This window comes from Rhodofomes roseus, assembly GCF_022264815.1.
Source record: "Rhodofomes roseus strain CIRM-BRFM 1785 chromosome Unknown C8Q71scaffold_6, whole genome shotgun sequence".
NCBI lineage: Eukaryota > Fungi > Basidiomycota > Agaricomycetes > Polyporales > Fomitopsidaceae > Rhodofomes > Rhodofomes roseus.
Window position 1 is genome coordinate 1,338,080 of NW_025952962.1, and position 13,006 is coordinate 1,351,085.

General features: G+C 57.7%; 4 protein-coding genes across 4 annotated transcripts; 1 reads left to right on the top strand and 3 right to left on the bottom strand.

Annotated features, from left to right (window-relative positions):
* Positions 1-330: 330 nt before the first annotated feature.
* On the top strand, positions 331-1,419 carry C8Q71DRAFT_749446 (uncharacterized protein). Its single transcript, XM_047923202.1, has 4 exons — positions 331-589; positions 647-933; positions 996-1,204; positions 1,263-1,419. The coding sequence occupies exons 1-3, from the start codon at positions 406-408 to the stop codon at positions 1,158-1,160; spliced, it is 636 nt and encodes a 211-aa protein (XP_047781179.1). The 5' UTR covers positions 331-405; the 3' UTR covers positions 1,161-1,204; positions 1,263-1,419.
* Positions 1,420-4,086, bottom strand: C8Q71DRAFT_749452 (Na+ dependent nucleoside transporter C-terminus-domain-containing protein). The gene is made up of 8 exons (XM_047923203.1): positions 3,444-4,086; positions 3,113-3,388; positions 2,871-3,060; positions 2,734-2,813; positions 2,269-2,682; positions 1,989-2,209; positions 1,729-1,921; positions 1,420-1,675 (listed from the first exon to the last, which is right to left on the bottom strand). Exons 1-8 carry the CDS (start codon positions 3,761-3,763, stop codon positions 1,636-1,638), a joined length of 1,734 nt encoding a protein of 577 aa, XP_047781180.1. The 5' UTR covers positions 3,764-4,086; the 3' UTR covers positions 1,420-1,635.
* Positions 4,087-4,330: 244 nt separating this feature from the next.
* C8Q71DRAFT_905967 (WD40 repeat-like protein) lies at positions 4,331-6,171 on the bottom strand. The gene is made up of 4 exons (XM_047928910.1): positions 5,874-6,171; positions 5,397-5,818; positions 4,797-5,337; positions 4,331-4,743 (listed from the first exon to the last, which is right to left on the bottom strand). Exons 1-4 carry the CDS (start codon positions 5,908-5,910, stop codon positions 4,463-4,465), a joined length of 1,281 nt encoding a protein of 426 aa, XP_047781181.1. The 5' UTR covers positions 5,911-6,171; the 3' UTR covers positions 4,331-4,462.
* A 152-nt stretch (positions 6,172-6,323) lies between these two features.
* C8Q71DRAFT_846982 (uncharacterized protein) lies at positions 6,324-8,869 on the bottom strand. The gene is made up of 6 exons (XM_047926652.1): positions 8,339-8,869; positions 8,163-8,282; positions 7,741-8,109; positions 7,537-7,687; positions 6,961-7,483; positions 6,324-6,900 (listed from the first exon to the last, which is right to left on the bottom strand). The coding sequence occupies exons 1-6, from the start codon at positions 8,720-8,722 to the stop codon at positions 6,582-6,584; spliced, it is 1,866 nt and encodes a 621-aa protein (XP_047781182.1). The 5' UTR covers positions 8,723-8,869; the 3' UTR covers positions 6,324-6,581.
* Positions 8,870-13,006: the final 4,137 nt, after the last annotated feature.

A 13,006-nucleotide genomic window follows, 5' to 3' on the forward strand; every position in this document is an offset into this window, starting at 1 on the left:
CAAAACGTTGACCGGAGCTCAAGCTCGAGAGTAAGAGTCAACTTTGTCGACGACATGCGCTGACGCGACAGTCGCCGAATCTCGACATAATATGTTGATAGTGTGTACTTACTAGCATTGCCAATGTCTGGCAAATCCAGCGGCCAGACACGCGTGACGCTGCGGCCTTGCTGTGGCCTTCCCCTGCACTTGTACAATGTACCGCGACTCAAGTACTCACCTGTATTCACGCACGAGCCATGCTCCCATTCACGGTGCTTTATGAGGCACGTGAGCGCGTGAATACCCTCAGATCCCAATCTGGCCGAGCCGTCTGGCCCGAGTCTCTGGGTCTCGAGTTGTGCGACGTCGACTGCAGGTCGCAGCGAGCTGGTCTCTCACATCTCCGCCCTCAGAGCCAGTGCTATGCTGCCTCCCAAGTCGCTGCGCAGCGTACGGACGTCTGCGTTCCGCTCGTGTCGCTCTCTCGGACCCAGGCATGTTTCCAGCAGTGCAAACCCTTTCCCATTTCCGACGAACACACACCCTACGCCTCACCAGATCTTCCACCTCCCGCCCAGTGCAACGAAAGACGAGGTGAAGACGAGGTGTGCGTACACAGGATGCCCTTGCGTCTGATTTGTTCTGAATAATGGTTCACTGGCAGACTATGACCTCGTAAGGATCTACCACCCCGACTCCGCCATCAGCCGCGCCGTCCCACCAGACACAGCGCACGCCCGCTTCCAGGCGATCAGCGCGGCCTACTCCGTGCTCACAGGGAAGGCGCGAAGGATGGGCGACGTGGAGAGCGACTCCGGGAACGAGCTGCGGCCGGACTACAACAGCCTGAGCACGGCCATGTGGAAAGCGAAGCAGCGGAGGAGAGCTGAGCTGAACGTCGGGACGGACGACCGGTGGAAGGATGCCCTTATGTTTGGCGCGATCACCCTGGTGCGTGAGACGGTTGGTTGTGTGTTGTGTCCCTGCTGAACAGTGAACGTTTGCCTGTGAAGAGTGTCGCTGCCTTCGTTTGGCAGGCACATTCTGCACGGCAGCAGGCCATCGCCGCGGCTCAGAATGCTCCCGATTGGTCACAGTCGTGGCGAACACGAAAAACAACCGCGAAACGTCCAGCAAAAGCTACGCAGGACGATTCTGATTTGTTGGCAGAGCGATGACTTCTGGGAGACTGGTATCACACAGAGCACTGGAACGGAGGTCCGTAAGTGAAGTATCCGGCATCGCGGTGTGTATTCTGGCGGATTGATCAACGTATACAGAGACGTTTCGTCTACAGCACTGCGCAGTGCGAAGGCCCTCATACGTCCTATTGGCACACCAGACACGCTGTCCCTCTCACAGACCTTAGCTTGCTACCCGCCATGTCCGCTTCCTTTACATCACTAGAGATCGAGACAACATATCGTAGCCGTCGCCATACTGCAGAGCCGTTCTTCCTCGTGTAGATTAGCATTACTTACAACAACAGTGTAATGAGTACAGGAATAGTGGCTGTATCTAATAACACCGTTTCACATAACCCCGGCCAGCAAGCCGCCCACAAGTCCCAGCTGAAGTACAATGGACTCACCCACGCAACATACACATCATCTACTCCTGACAAAGCCGCAGAAGACGTCCGCGCTGTACACATCAAACCAGCATGCCCGCGATACCTGCGGCTTGCAACGTCCTAAAGCACCATAGAATCAGTCGTCGTCAGGCATGGAAGCAGCCGATACGCACGAAATGAACCCGCAGATCATCGCGGAAGGGGCGATCTTCGCGATGACCTTCGCCTGGGACGGCGCGAGCGCGCTGAGCACGCCGATCTGGATGCCGAGCGAGGACAGGTTCGCGAAGCCGCAGAGGCAGTAGGACGCGATGGTGAACGAGCGCTCCGAGAGCGGGTTGTCGCTCGCCATGATCGCCTTCAGGTCTGCGAAGAATTCACGTATCGGTCTCCGGACGGGGAGTCAGCGGGCGAGGCGCGCGGGCGGACGCACCGGTGTACCCGACGAACTCGTTCTCGACAAGTTTCGTCGCGAGCAGCTCCGCGACGCGGAGGATCTCGTTGCGCGGCACGCCGACGAAGAACGTGACGGGGTAGAAGATGTAGCGGAGGATGAGCTGCAGCGTCAGCGCGTGGATGCCGAAGCCCTTGCCGATCCATGTGAGCAGCCCGTTCACGAGCGAGACCAGGGACACCACAGTCAACACGTTTGCGCTTGTGTGGCCGCGTTGGTCAGCGTACGTGCGCGCACCTATGAGTCTCTAGGCACTCACAGGATCTGCCCGGCGACCATGAGTCCGAACCACGCCCCGCGGCTGAACGCGTGCAGAGCGTTTGCCGGCGGGTTCTTCTCCACACCCTGATCGACGACAACGCGGCCGCGTGTGACAGGCTCGTCCACCTCGGGGATGCGTATCTTGCTGATGGCGATCGACGCTGGGATGGACATGACCGACGCGGTGATGAGGTTCTGTGGAGGCACGCCGAGGTTGATGTACGCCGTCAGGACGGAGCCAGAGATGGTGGAGAAGCCCGAGGTCATGGTGAGGTGCAGCTCGGATGGTGTCATGAGGTCGACGTAGGGCCTGACAAGACACGCCGACTCGCCCTGCCCGACGAACGGAGACGCTGAGGCAATGACTGCTTCCGCTCCTGACACGTTCAATAGCTTGAAGAACACCCATGCGCTGGGGTACCGTCAATGATGAACGCATATATGCGCCTACTTGAGCACTCACAAGCCCTTGATCAACCACTGCATGACGCCAAGGTAGTACATCATCTGCACGAAAGCAATGAAGAAGATGACTGCAGAGAGCTACTCTCAGGAGCTCTTGAGCATATATGTCACGGCATGTCACGGATATATGCGTACCGTGTTCACGAAGAAAAAGCCTTGGGATACGACATCCGCGTTGAAGAAGAACGCAGCACCGGCCTGAGACTGAGCCAGGAAATCAGAGGCGGCGGTAGCGATCCAATGGAAGATCTTGAAGCCCGCGTCCGACTTCAGCACGAACATCGCAATGGCTTGCTGGATGAAAAGGCCAACAATGACCGTAGGCCTCCAGTGCACGTCAGGACGACGATCCGCCAATGATTCAAATGCACACTGACCATGGTACTGCAGACCGATGTGCCGACGTGAGCCAGAAGCAGAGCTGAAACACAAATAGGCCAAGGACCGAAATCGCACGGTCGCCGTAGGTCGTGCCCTCTGTCAGTGGGAAACCGAAGGCAGATCCAAATACGATGCCTAGCAAGCAGAGCCAGCCGACAGTTAACCGCAGGCGATAGGGCAGCTTGTACCACGGCTCCTGGACGCACGGCATCCATACCGCGCTCACAGGATGGGTCAAGACGCGATTGGGGATCCAGCGGAACGCGATGGTACTTCCGAACGTCGATCAACTCCATGCACATGCTGCCGCGGAGCGTGTTCACTCACATAAGGAAGAACCATGCCCAGAAGGTCTGCACAATCCACCTATGCCGGGTGTCTTTCAAGATGGTAGAGCAGATCCACCAGCCTAGGATGGCGGCGGCCAAGCCTAGCAAGATCACAGGGCGCAACGCCGGACGCACGACGTCCCACGCCGACTTGCGCTTCTCGTCCTGGTCTGGACTGCCCTCCTGCGCGGTCTGCACTTCAGGATCGTGCTGCTTCTCCTTGCTGTCGGAAAAACTGCTCGCGCGCGAGGGTTTCCGCTCCACCACGTCGGGCGCGCCTTGCCTCGCCGGGTCTGTGGTGGCTGGGTCGGCATACATGTCTGCAGGCAACGACGCGGGCGCGTAGGACGAGCGGAGGCAGGGAGGGGCGGCCGGACGCTATGGCGGGGTGCAAGAAGCTGCTGTCGAGGGCGGGCTGGTTGATATAGAGGCGCGCCGGTCCACATCTGGCTCCGTACTTTGGCAAGGCACCATGCGGGCCCATCACCAGAAAAAAACCCTGTGCAGAGCAAAATCCACGGCGCACGAGCGCCACCCGGCGTCCGCGCCACTGGCAGTTATCAGCTCCCTTATCCAACCCTTATCGCAGCCAAAATGGATGTGGCGGGCACTTGCCCCTTCCGCCGTCAAATTCGCATTTACATATACAGCTCCAATTTGAAGACTTACTGAGCATTGCGAGATGCACGACCGGTAGCCTCGATGTCGAGTACGGTCTGCCACGCACACCGGGGTCAGCGCACGTCACACGGGGGTTCACATGATGTGAAACGCCGTCTGCACAGAGCCGAACGCAGCACACGACCATCCCAGAGATAAGCAGGCGCAGAACGCGACGTATCGCTTCAGCACAATCCTTGCTGTGTACGCATATCAGCCAGGTACACGCGTCCCAAGAGCGACCAAGGCAGTCGCGGCAGGCCAACTTGTGCCTATATGCATTGCACCCAGACGGTATATACCAGACCAAATATGTATAGCTACAACACCAAGTCCATCCTCCGTATCTCTGAGCCCCTACACCTTCAGTGCCTTTATTGATTTGCCCATCGCCACCGCAATCCACTCGCCAGGGTCGGTCGAGTGCCCAGAGTGCATGGTCATACCCGCAATTTGCGGCGACCAAGCCAGGTTGTTGATCTCGCTTGCTCCCGTGTATGCCATGACGGGATCGACCACGATCCGCTTTTTGACGTCCGGACGCGGTGAGCTGAGACCCGAACTCGCGGTCCGTGGCGACGTCGATGGGACGCTCGTGTACGGACTCAGGTCCCAGAGCAACAGCTGGCAATCGTCACCTGAAAACTGTGTGAGCAAGAGCAGCACCACATACAGCAAACGATCGACACACCTGCAGTTGCGAGCAACGGATTGGTAGTCGATCCCCAGCCCAACGCGTTTATTTGCCCGCGATGTGCCCTCATTTCCATGACGGGCTGACCTGGACTGCGCATATCGAGGATCTGTATATCCGTGCCGTCCATATGGAAGGTCGACATGTAGTTCGAATCAGCGGGGTTGAACGCTATCCGGAGCAGGGGAGACGTTGGCGGTCGCGCAGACGAGGATGGCGAGGCCGATGGAGGCGGCATGTTCTTCGGCGCAGGTGTCTCGTAGAGAATCGTCGAGTGCTCGAGGCTGCGCAGGTCGAACGCACGCAGACTACCGTCCGCACCGACAGACACAAAGATGTCGGTCGATCCTGGCAGCCAGGCGACGTCGTAGACCTCACGGTCGTGCGCGATGAGCTGCGTGATCGCGCTGGAGGTGTCGATGTTCCACACCGTGCACGTCGTGTCGATGGACGAGGTGACGACTAGACTCGGCGCCTTCTCGTTCCACGAAAAGTTGGTCAGCGGTGCTCCCGTCTGGTTGTTTTGCACCTTGCTCTGCTGTAATATCCACCATAGGTCAGTTCCGCGATGGAGCCCGAACGGACGGTCACACGCACCCCCGACAGAGCGATCTTCTGCGTCAACCTATGCCCACTCGTCGTCGGCGGCCTCCCCACATAGCTCGACACCTGCTGCGGCCCATCCGTCGTGTACTCCCACACCTTCAGCGCGTCCCCCGTAGTCGCCAGCAGCTCCGAAGTCGCCGCCTTCTGGCTCCACGCATAGCTGGAGGCCGCGCTCGGTTGCCACTGCAGGGCGGTCGCGGGGTACCCGTGCAGCGCGTCCACGAGCGTGACGAAGTCCGGGTAGTCCGTATAGTCGTCCTCGACGAGCACGCGTTCGTCCTGCAGCCCTACAATGGCGATGCGATTCTGATAGTCGTCTCTGAGCGAGCCGATCCCCAGGCGGAAGGACGACCGCGGTCGGTGCTGCTGTCCTGGCGCGGCGGTCTTGCACCAGTCCAGCGCGTACACAGGCCCTGCACGAGCAGACACGTCATTTCAGGTAGAGCGTGAGCGTTTGGGGATGCTTACACGGTGCCTCATACTGAAGCAAAGTCGTTTGGGTCATTAGGAGAACTCAGTGCCTCGCGTTCGGTTCGATCGGGGCTTGACGTTCTGATCGGATTGCTGAGCTAGATACAGTCGCCGCGTGTATCCCAGTCAGTTGTAGCAGTTCGGATTGTCGTCAAGATGTCAATGAAATATGAATGGCCAGAGCATAGGAAGCATGGATTCAAGGTCGAGGCTGTATACCGCGGCGACGGCAGTTGGTCGGTCACCGCAGGCAGTACGGTCTCCGTGGCACACGTGACTACGCTACTATAGTGGGAGCTGCACGATCGAGATCTGATTCTTACCAAATCCCGCGCCCCACAATACGCGACTGAATTGCTCCAAGAGCTCCTCCAACAGCCACCGCCTTAGAAGAGCGGTGGACAGTTACGACGTTGGCTGCACAAGCGAGTTCCCACACCAGAAGATGAGGTTTAGATGAGATAGATTCGAAGATATCGTAGTAGTAATACAGCGTGTGGCAGAGTACATCACAGAGCAACATTAAGATTCATTATGCCGATGACATGGTATACGATGTTGACGAGCATGGACGAGCACAAGCGGCAGCCAGGCATGTCACAACAAATACCATCCCAAGCTGCAGGGGTCGAGTCGCCTAACAGCCGGCAGGCCCGTTTGGAAAAGATTATTATGAGTACAACATCATGCACGATCGCTGCGGCCCTATGCGTGGCCGGCGCCGCCAGGAGTGTAGTGCGTCGCGCCTTCGTGCTTGTAGAGCGGCGGCATGTCCTCGATCTTCATGCGGAAGATGTACTTCTTGATGTTGTGCGGAAGTGCCTTGAGCTGGTACGACGCGTGTCGGTGTGTCGGCACCGAGAACACCTGGTCCAACTCTTCGAGTGACAGCGCCTTCGTCTCGGGGACAAAGAGCAGGATGACAAAGAAGCCAAACACGTTCCACGCCGCGTACCACCCAAATGCACCGGTCGGCGTGAACGCTCCCAGTAGACGCGGGAAGGTGATCGCGACAACGAAGTTGCTGCAAGATCGCGTATGTCAGACGTGCTCCACACATATGAAGGGAACCGAGTAAACTCACAAGAACCAGAGCACGGCAGTCGCAAAGCCCATTCCGACATCACGGACGTACAACGGGAACGCCTCGGCGGAGTAGGTGAACGGCACGGGACCCTCTCCTGGCGAGTACGCCATCGTGTACAGGTAGATACCAAGGGCCACGACAGCCAGACGGCCGTTGCCTTCAGGGATGTAGAATGAGAAGCCGGTCATGAGCAGGAAGAGGGCCATGAGCGGGAATGTCGTCAGCAAGAGGTTGCGGCGACCGAAGGTGTCGATGGTCCAGACGGCGGGGAATGCGAAGACCCAGTTGAGCATACCGAAACCCCACGAGGCGATCAGTGCTTGGAGGTCTGTGAAGCTCGCCTGGCTGAAGATGCTCGAAGAGTAGTACGCAATGACGTTGACACCGCAGAACTGCTGCATGAACATGACGATGAAGGCAGCGAGGGTAGCGCGACGGTTACGCGGGACCGTGAAGAGCTCGAGGAAGCGGTTGCGGCCCTGGAAGCTCTCGGCCTCGGCCTCAAGCTGCACATGGATGTCTGACCGATACGTCAGAATTGCGTCGAACACACATGAAACGGGCCATACTCACAATAGAGATCGCGGGCAGCCTGTAGCGGACTGTTACGGAGGCGCAGAAGCGATGTGTAAGCCTGATCGTATCGACCCTTCGACAACAACCAACGCGGCGACTCGGGGCAGGCGTACACCTGCATCATGATGAAGAGAGCGGGGACACCGGCCTATGGAGAATTGTCAGCACAGTCTATGACCAAGTCAATACGGAATTACGCACACTAGCAAGCATGAGACGCCAGTTGAGACCAGTGATGCCCGGCTTGTCGGGAACGTGGTAAAAAGAGAGGTCCATCACGTAACCGAACATAATCCCGAAAGCGGTCCACATCTGCCACATCATGACGAGAGCGCCACGGATGACCGGCGGTGCGCACTCCGCGGCATACACGGGGACCGTTGCAGATTTGGGTCCGATACCGAAGCCAAGGAAGAACCGTGCGATGAAGAGGTGCCACCAGGTGTTAGTGACACCCTGCCAGATGCAGGTGGCGAACGACACAAAGGCGCTGATAAAGATGGTACCGCGGCGGCCGAAATACTTGTTCAGCGGAGCAGACACCCAGCAACCGATGAGACCGCAGCACAGCTGTGAACCGCCGTGAATATGAAGGTCATGGAACACATCAGGAGACAACATACGTAAGGAGCCGAGTTGACGAGACCCAGCAGCCACTGGTTGCGGCTCTGGTCGCCCACGCTGCCGATACCAAACTGCGGAGCAAAGAACAAGTTGGCACCGTTGATGACGGCCTCATCCATCTAATAAAAATGACACCGTCAGGAACCACCTACGCCACTGTCAAAAATCTACTCACACCCTGGACTGCGGCGGCCATTGAGCAAAGAATGACAAGGTAGTACAGCTGGAATGGATGTGACCACCGGTGGGTCATCTCCCGGCGAAGGACATTCCTGTCTTCGTCGGTGAGGAGAGGCAATGTCTCGAACTCGGTTGGGTTCTGCGCAACGAGCGCGCCCTTCTGGAACTCCTCAGTCACATGGCCGAGGTCATGGCTCTTCGCAAATGCCGCAGCGTCCGCGATGAGCTGGTCCTGGGGGATACCCTCGAGGGGATTGGCAAGGCGGGCGTTGGGGTTGTTCGCGATGGCAGCGCGGTCGAAGTGCTTGATCTCCTCCTTGGAGACTCCACTCAAAACGGAGTCGGCCTTCCTGCTCGAAGGCTTCTCGGACATGGACATGGTGGGCGAAGTTGCAGTCGTACACGAGGATGGACAGTAGACGGTACAACAACAGCAGGAGGTGACTGGGGCTCTCGGAGGTCGTTCAAGCGAATGAACGCGTCGCGAGGAAGGAGAACACGAGGTGCGGATGTGGGGGGAGCGCCTTTATATACATTTCCGCAAGGGTGTTAGGAGGTGTTAGGGCTGAGTGGCTCTCCACGGCGTTGATGGGAGATGCTGGATCTGGGATGGGTCTGATTGAGGGTTCGAATCACAAGGGGCTCGCGTAAGGGTGTTGCCGCTAAGCGCTGTGGAGTCCCCACACGCGGGGTGCGGCGGGGTAGCGACAGATGCAGCCGCCCCACCCGCCCCGGACCCGTTCCTGGCTTGGCCCCGGCTCGGCTACCGTCCCCGCCGCCCTCCGCATCGATGCCTCTGAGTCTCCCAGCTGCTCGTCGCTGCGCCCGCCTTCGCAGGGCCTTCCCCGGCGCTGTGTTCGTGTCCGAGAAACAGAGGGTGGCCTCCATGACACGCCGACGCCAGGCGCCCCCGCATCGTATGTCAAGCTCCGATGGCTGTGCGGGCATGGTCCGACGGTGCCGGGCGCGCGGTGATGACAGAATGAGGAGTTGCCTAATGCGGCATCATTCTTATCGATCGCCGCATCAGCGGTGAGTACAGCGGGTCGGTGCCTTTGACGCCCGCTTGCCGCAGGCAACAGGCAACAGGCAGGACGCGCCAGCGACGTCTTCGGGCATCCGACCTTCGCATTCCGTCATCGTCCTGAAGACGCTGATCTGCGACAAATCTGCGACTCGCAGACTGCGCCGTCCCATGACAAGCCGCTGTGCTCCCTGCGACGTCCTCCATGTCCTGCGCGAGAGCCCGTGTCCCGCGGACGCGCAATTTTCATGATACCATTTGATGTTTTTTCCTCTGGAATTGATCGCGATCAGCGGCGGCGCCTCGGGTGCGTCCTAGCAGGAAAGACCCAATCAGCAGTTTCATTGCATGGGGCCTTGCCTCCAACGACGTCCGACGAACGGTCGCTGTGCCCGAAATGAACTTCGTTGCGCCGTACGTCTTGTCGAGGCCGAATTGCACCGACATCATGGCTGCCGCGCCTGCGATGATGCATCGGCGGTCGGGCGTACGATAGCAAAAGAATCATAGTGCCCCTTCGGCCCGACACAAAGGCGCTACGGACCTACGGCGCACGACGTCAGCTCGGATGCTTCGTTCAACCTACCTTTCTCCGCCTCTCGTATGTGGGCCCGGGGAGGGGACGCGCGCCTCGCCGTCTGATACTTCGCGTAAACATTCCGGCCTCCCTACTCACCCCGCCTTGGCTCCGCTACGCTGCCCGTCGCCACATGCCCTCCTCCTCGGCGGCATCGACGGGCTGTACGTCTCAAAGCCTGCGGTCTAGATCCTGGTGAACTCGACACTCTGGCAATAAATTTGGACGATCAATCATGGGGGATTAAGGTTCCTGATAGTACTGTGATCGTGCTTCTTCGTGCTTGCGCCCCCAGTTCCCCATGGGACATGGGACATGGGGTGAGATCCATGAGAGATCTGCCAAACCTCACCCGGCATATGGTGTTTGATATGCCGGCTAAGAATTGCTGGAAGAGCGCTCAGCGACCTCAGGAATTTCATATCGGTGCAGTCAGACAGGAAAAGGACTCCTTCTGATGAACCCTGGAAACATGAACCTGCAGGGTAGGTGAGGCCTGGGTGAAGCTCGAGATAGCGCAGATAACGAGGCCATAGTCAAATCTTGGAGCTGAACGTTCGCGGCCAAGATTTTGACTCACCTTGCTGCTCGCGTCTCCTGCGGTAAAATTGTCTGATGTGATGCAATGCATGGATCATGTCCGACATACTGCGACGGCAAGCGCCGCAGCAAGTGTACTGTGACACGATAGTCCTGCAATGGACTGGAGTGGACAGCGGTGAGCTCGAGAGTGGACTCGCTAGTGCAACGATGCAGCACGCAGATTGGACTCTGACGGGCACCGCAACACTAGAGAGATTTGGTTCTGTGAACGGGCCCGCGAAAGCGAATTTGTCTGCGTTGATCATAGAAGTGGAGAATCACCGACCCCGGCATGACGGAATAGTGTTAATGTAACATCACGTTCCGAGGCTTCACTGAATTGTAACAACCCCGGCGGTGTTGGGGGTGGCTCGAAGCACTGCACACCTTCTAGCTTTCCCAAAGCTTTCCCATCCCCGGATGTTGCCCAGACGGACGTGCGAAAAGCAGTCGTCCTCAAACTCTAATGCCAATGAAAGAGGCATACTACTAGCCGCTCCATACTCTCGACCAGTCCTGTAACTTAGTATACGGTCAATTAGTACCTCGCACGGTTTGACCGTCTAACACCGCCCGGAAAGCCGCACAGACAAGACTTTGTTCGACGTGCGATCGCCGCCACCGAATCTCGACGGCCCGGAGTGTCGGGTGGAAAATTGCAAGGGGTGTTGCGACCGAATGACCAGGCGGAAGCAGATACGAAAGCTTGGGCCCGTGCGGTTCACGTAGCTGGACTGAACTTCCGTTCCGTCTCGTTCCGACGCCGAACAGAGTGTGTCCTGCCGCGCAACCGGTAATAATCTGTGACGGTCTTCAGAAGGCCAGACCAAGGGGTATCCGGAGCGATAGAATTGGAAGGCAACCCAAGGCTAGACACAACCTGGGGAACCTTGAGGCCACCCCACGGGGAACCGATGGCTCGGCTTCGCCGCGAGTCGGTTGCTTTTGAGCATCTCATTCTGCCGGGCTGCGAGAACCACGTTGCACGAGGTCACTGGGGTCGACGTCTCGACTGCCACACCTGGCGCCCACAGGCGCAACGCTCCACAAAAAAAAAAGAACCACGCTGCAGACCCTGACAAACCCCTCTGCAAACTTGTTGCAAACGAATAGTAACACCGGGGCAAGGCGGGAATGGCGAAGGGAACCGCGACGAATAGCCGCAGAAGCCCAGGGGAGGAAGTCCATCAGAGAATATGCCGCCCCGATCGCGGTACGGATGTTGATCGAGACAGCGGACTCGGAGCATGCATGCTACACCTCCTATCCGCTGTCGCCGATCTCCGCGGAGGGTAGGCCTTGCGGATTTGTGTCTTCTAACTAAGTATGCAGCCATGGCATGTTTCCGCTGCGAATGGACCAGCGATGGGGTACGGAATTGGCTCGAGATGAAGGTATGGCCCTGAATCAGGTCAATTAGAACCGTGAGTCATGCACGTTGGCATGACGTGACAAAGAGACGACCATCGTCAAACGAGCCAATAGCCTCGCGCTGATTCCAACACAGCTTGCGAACGGGGTGTGGCTGAATGAGCGGATAAGGATGTCAATCAGAGCTCACCATTCACACTGTTCGGCGGTATTGCTCTCCAAAGCAAGGTGGTACGCTGTCCTGTTATATGTTTCCCTGAGCATCATAAGTAGCTAGTGACGGTCTCACACATCAGCGCACAATGTACGAGCAGGGCGATCATTGGCGAGGTGCGAAGATTCACACTTGGGTACTAGTGAGATATGAGACAAGGCTCACCTTCAAGTTTCTCGCCGATGCGCGCCGTTGTTAGGTTTTGAACTGCTGGTTAGTTGATTCTTGAACCCGAAGTCAGTCGTAGTGCAATCCGACTCGGGCTAGTAGGCCTTGCACGCCAACAGCGTGGACGGAGGCACGTACTGCCTGAAAAGTGCTATCTGGCCAAACGGCAAGGAGCAATAGATACCAAATGCATCAGCAGTTTTTGAACGTGCATATATGCATTGATTTTCATCGCACTGCAGATATGCTCACATGTATACCTCGCCGACGGGCAAGCGAGGTAGAGGTCGATCCGCGGTGATATAGCAGTTCTTGAACTGTTCTCTGAACAAATGGATACCACGTTAGCTGATCCAAGGCAATCGCCGTCGTCACTGTCAGTGGCTTCTCCACACCTGTAAGGTCGAAGTCGAGAATCGAGGCAGTCGACCCGTCTGTATCAATCTGACAAACATGACGCGACGCGCAGTGAGCGTCTCGAGTACAGCAGAGTCCTAAGGTTGGCCTCATTCAGATCCATCCAAGGTGACGCGGTGTGACTCGGCGTTACTCCGAGGAGTTATCCAGTGACACCCAGAGCGCCCACCGGCGCTCTGCCTTGAGCGGGAGGAGGCTTGATCGTAAGTATACGCCAGAACGTCAAGAGAGTGTACTGACATCGCCCGAGGCTACGTGATTGTAATTAGGTACGACCAGGACACATTGCACTATTATATATCATGGAGCT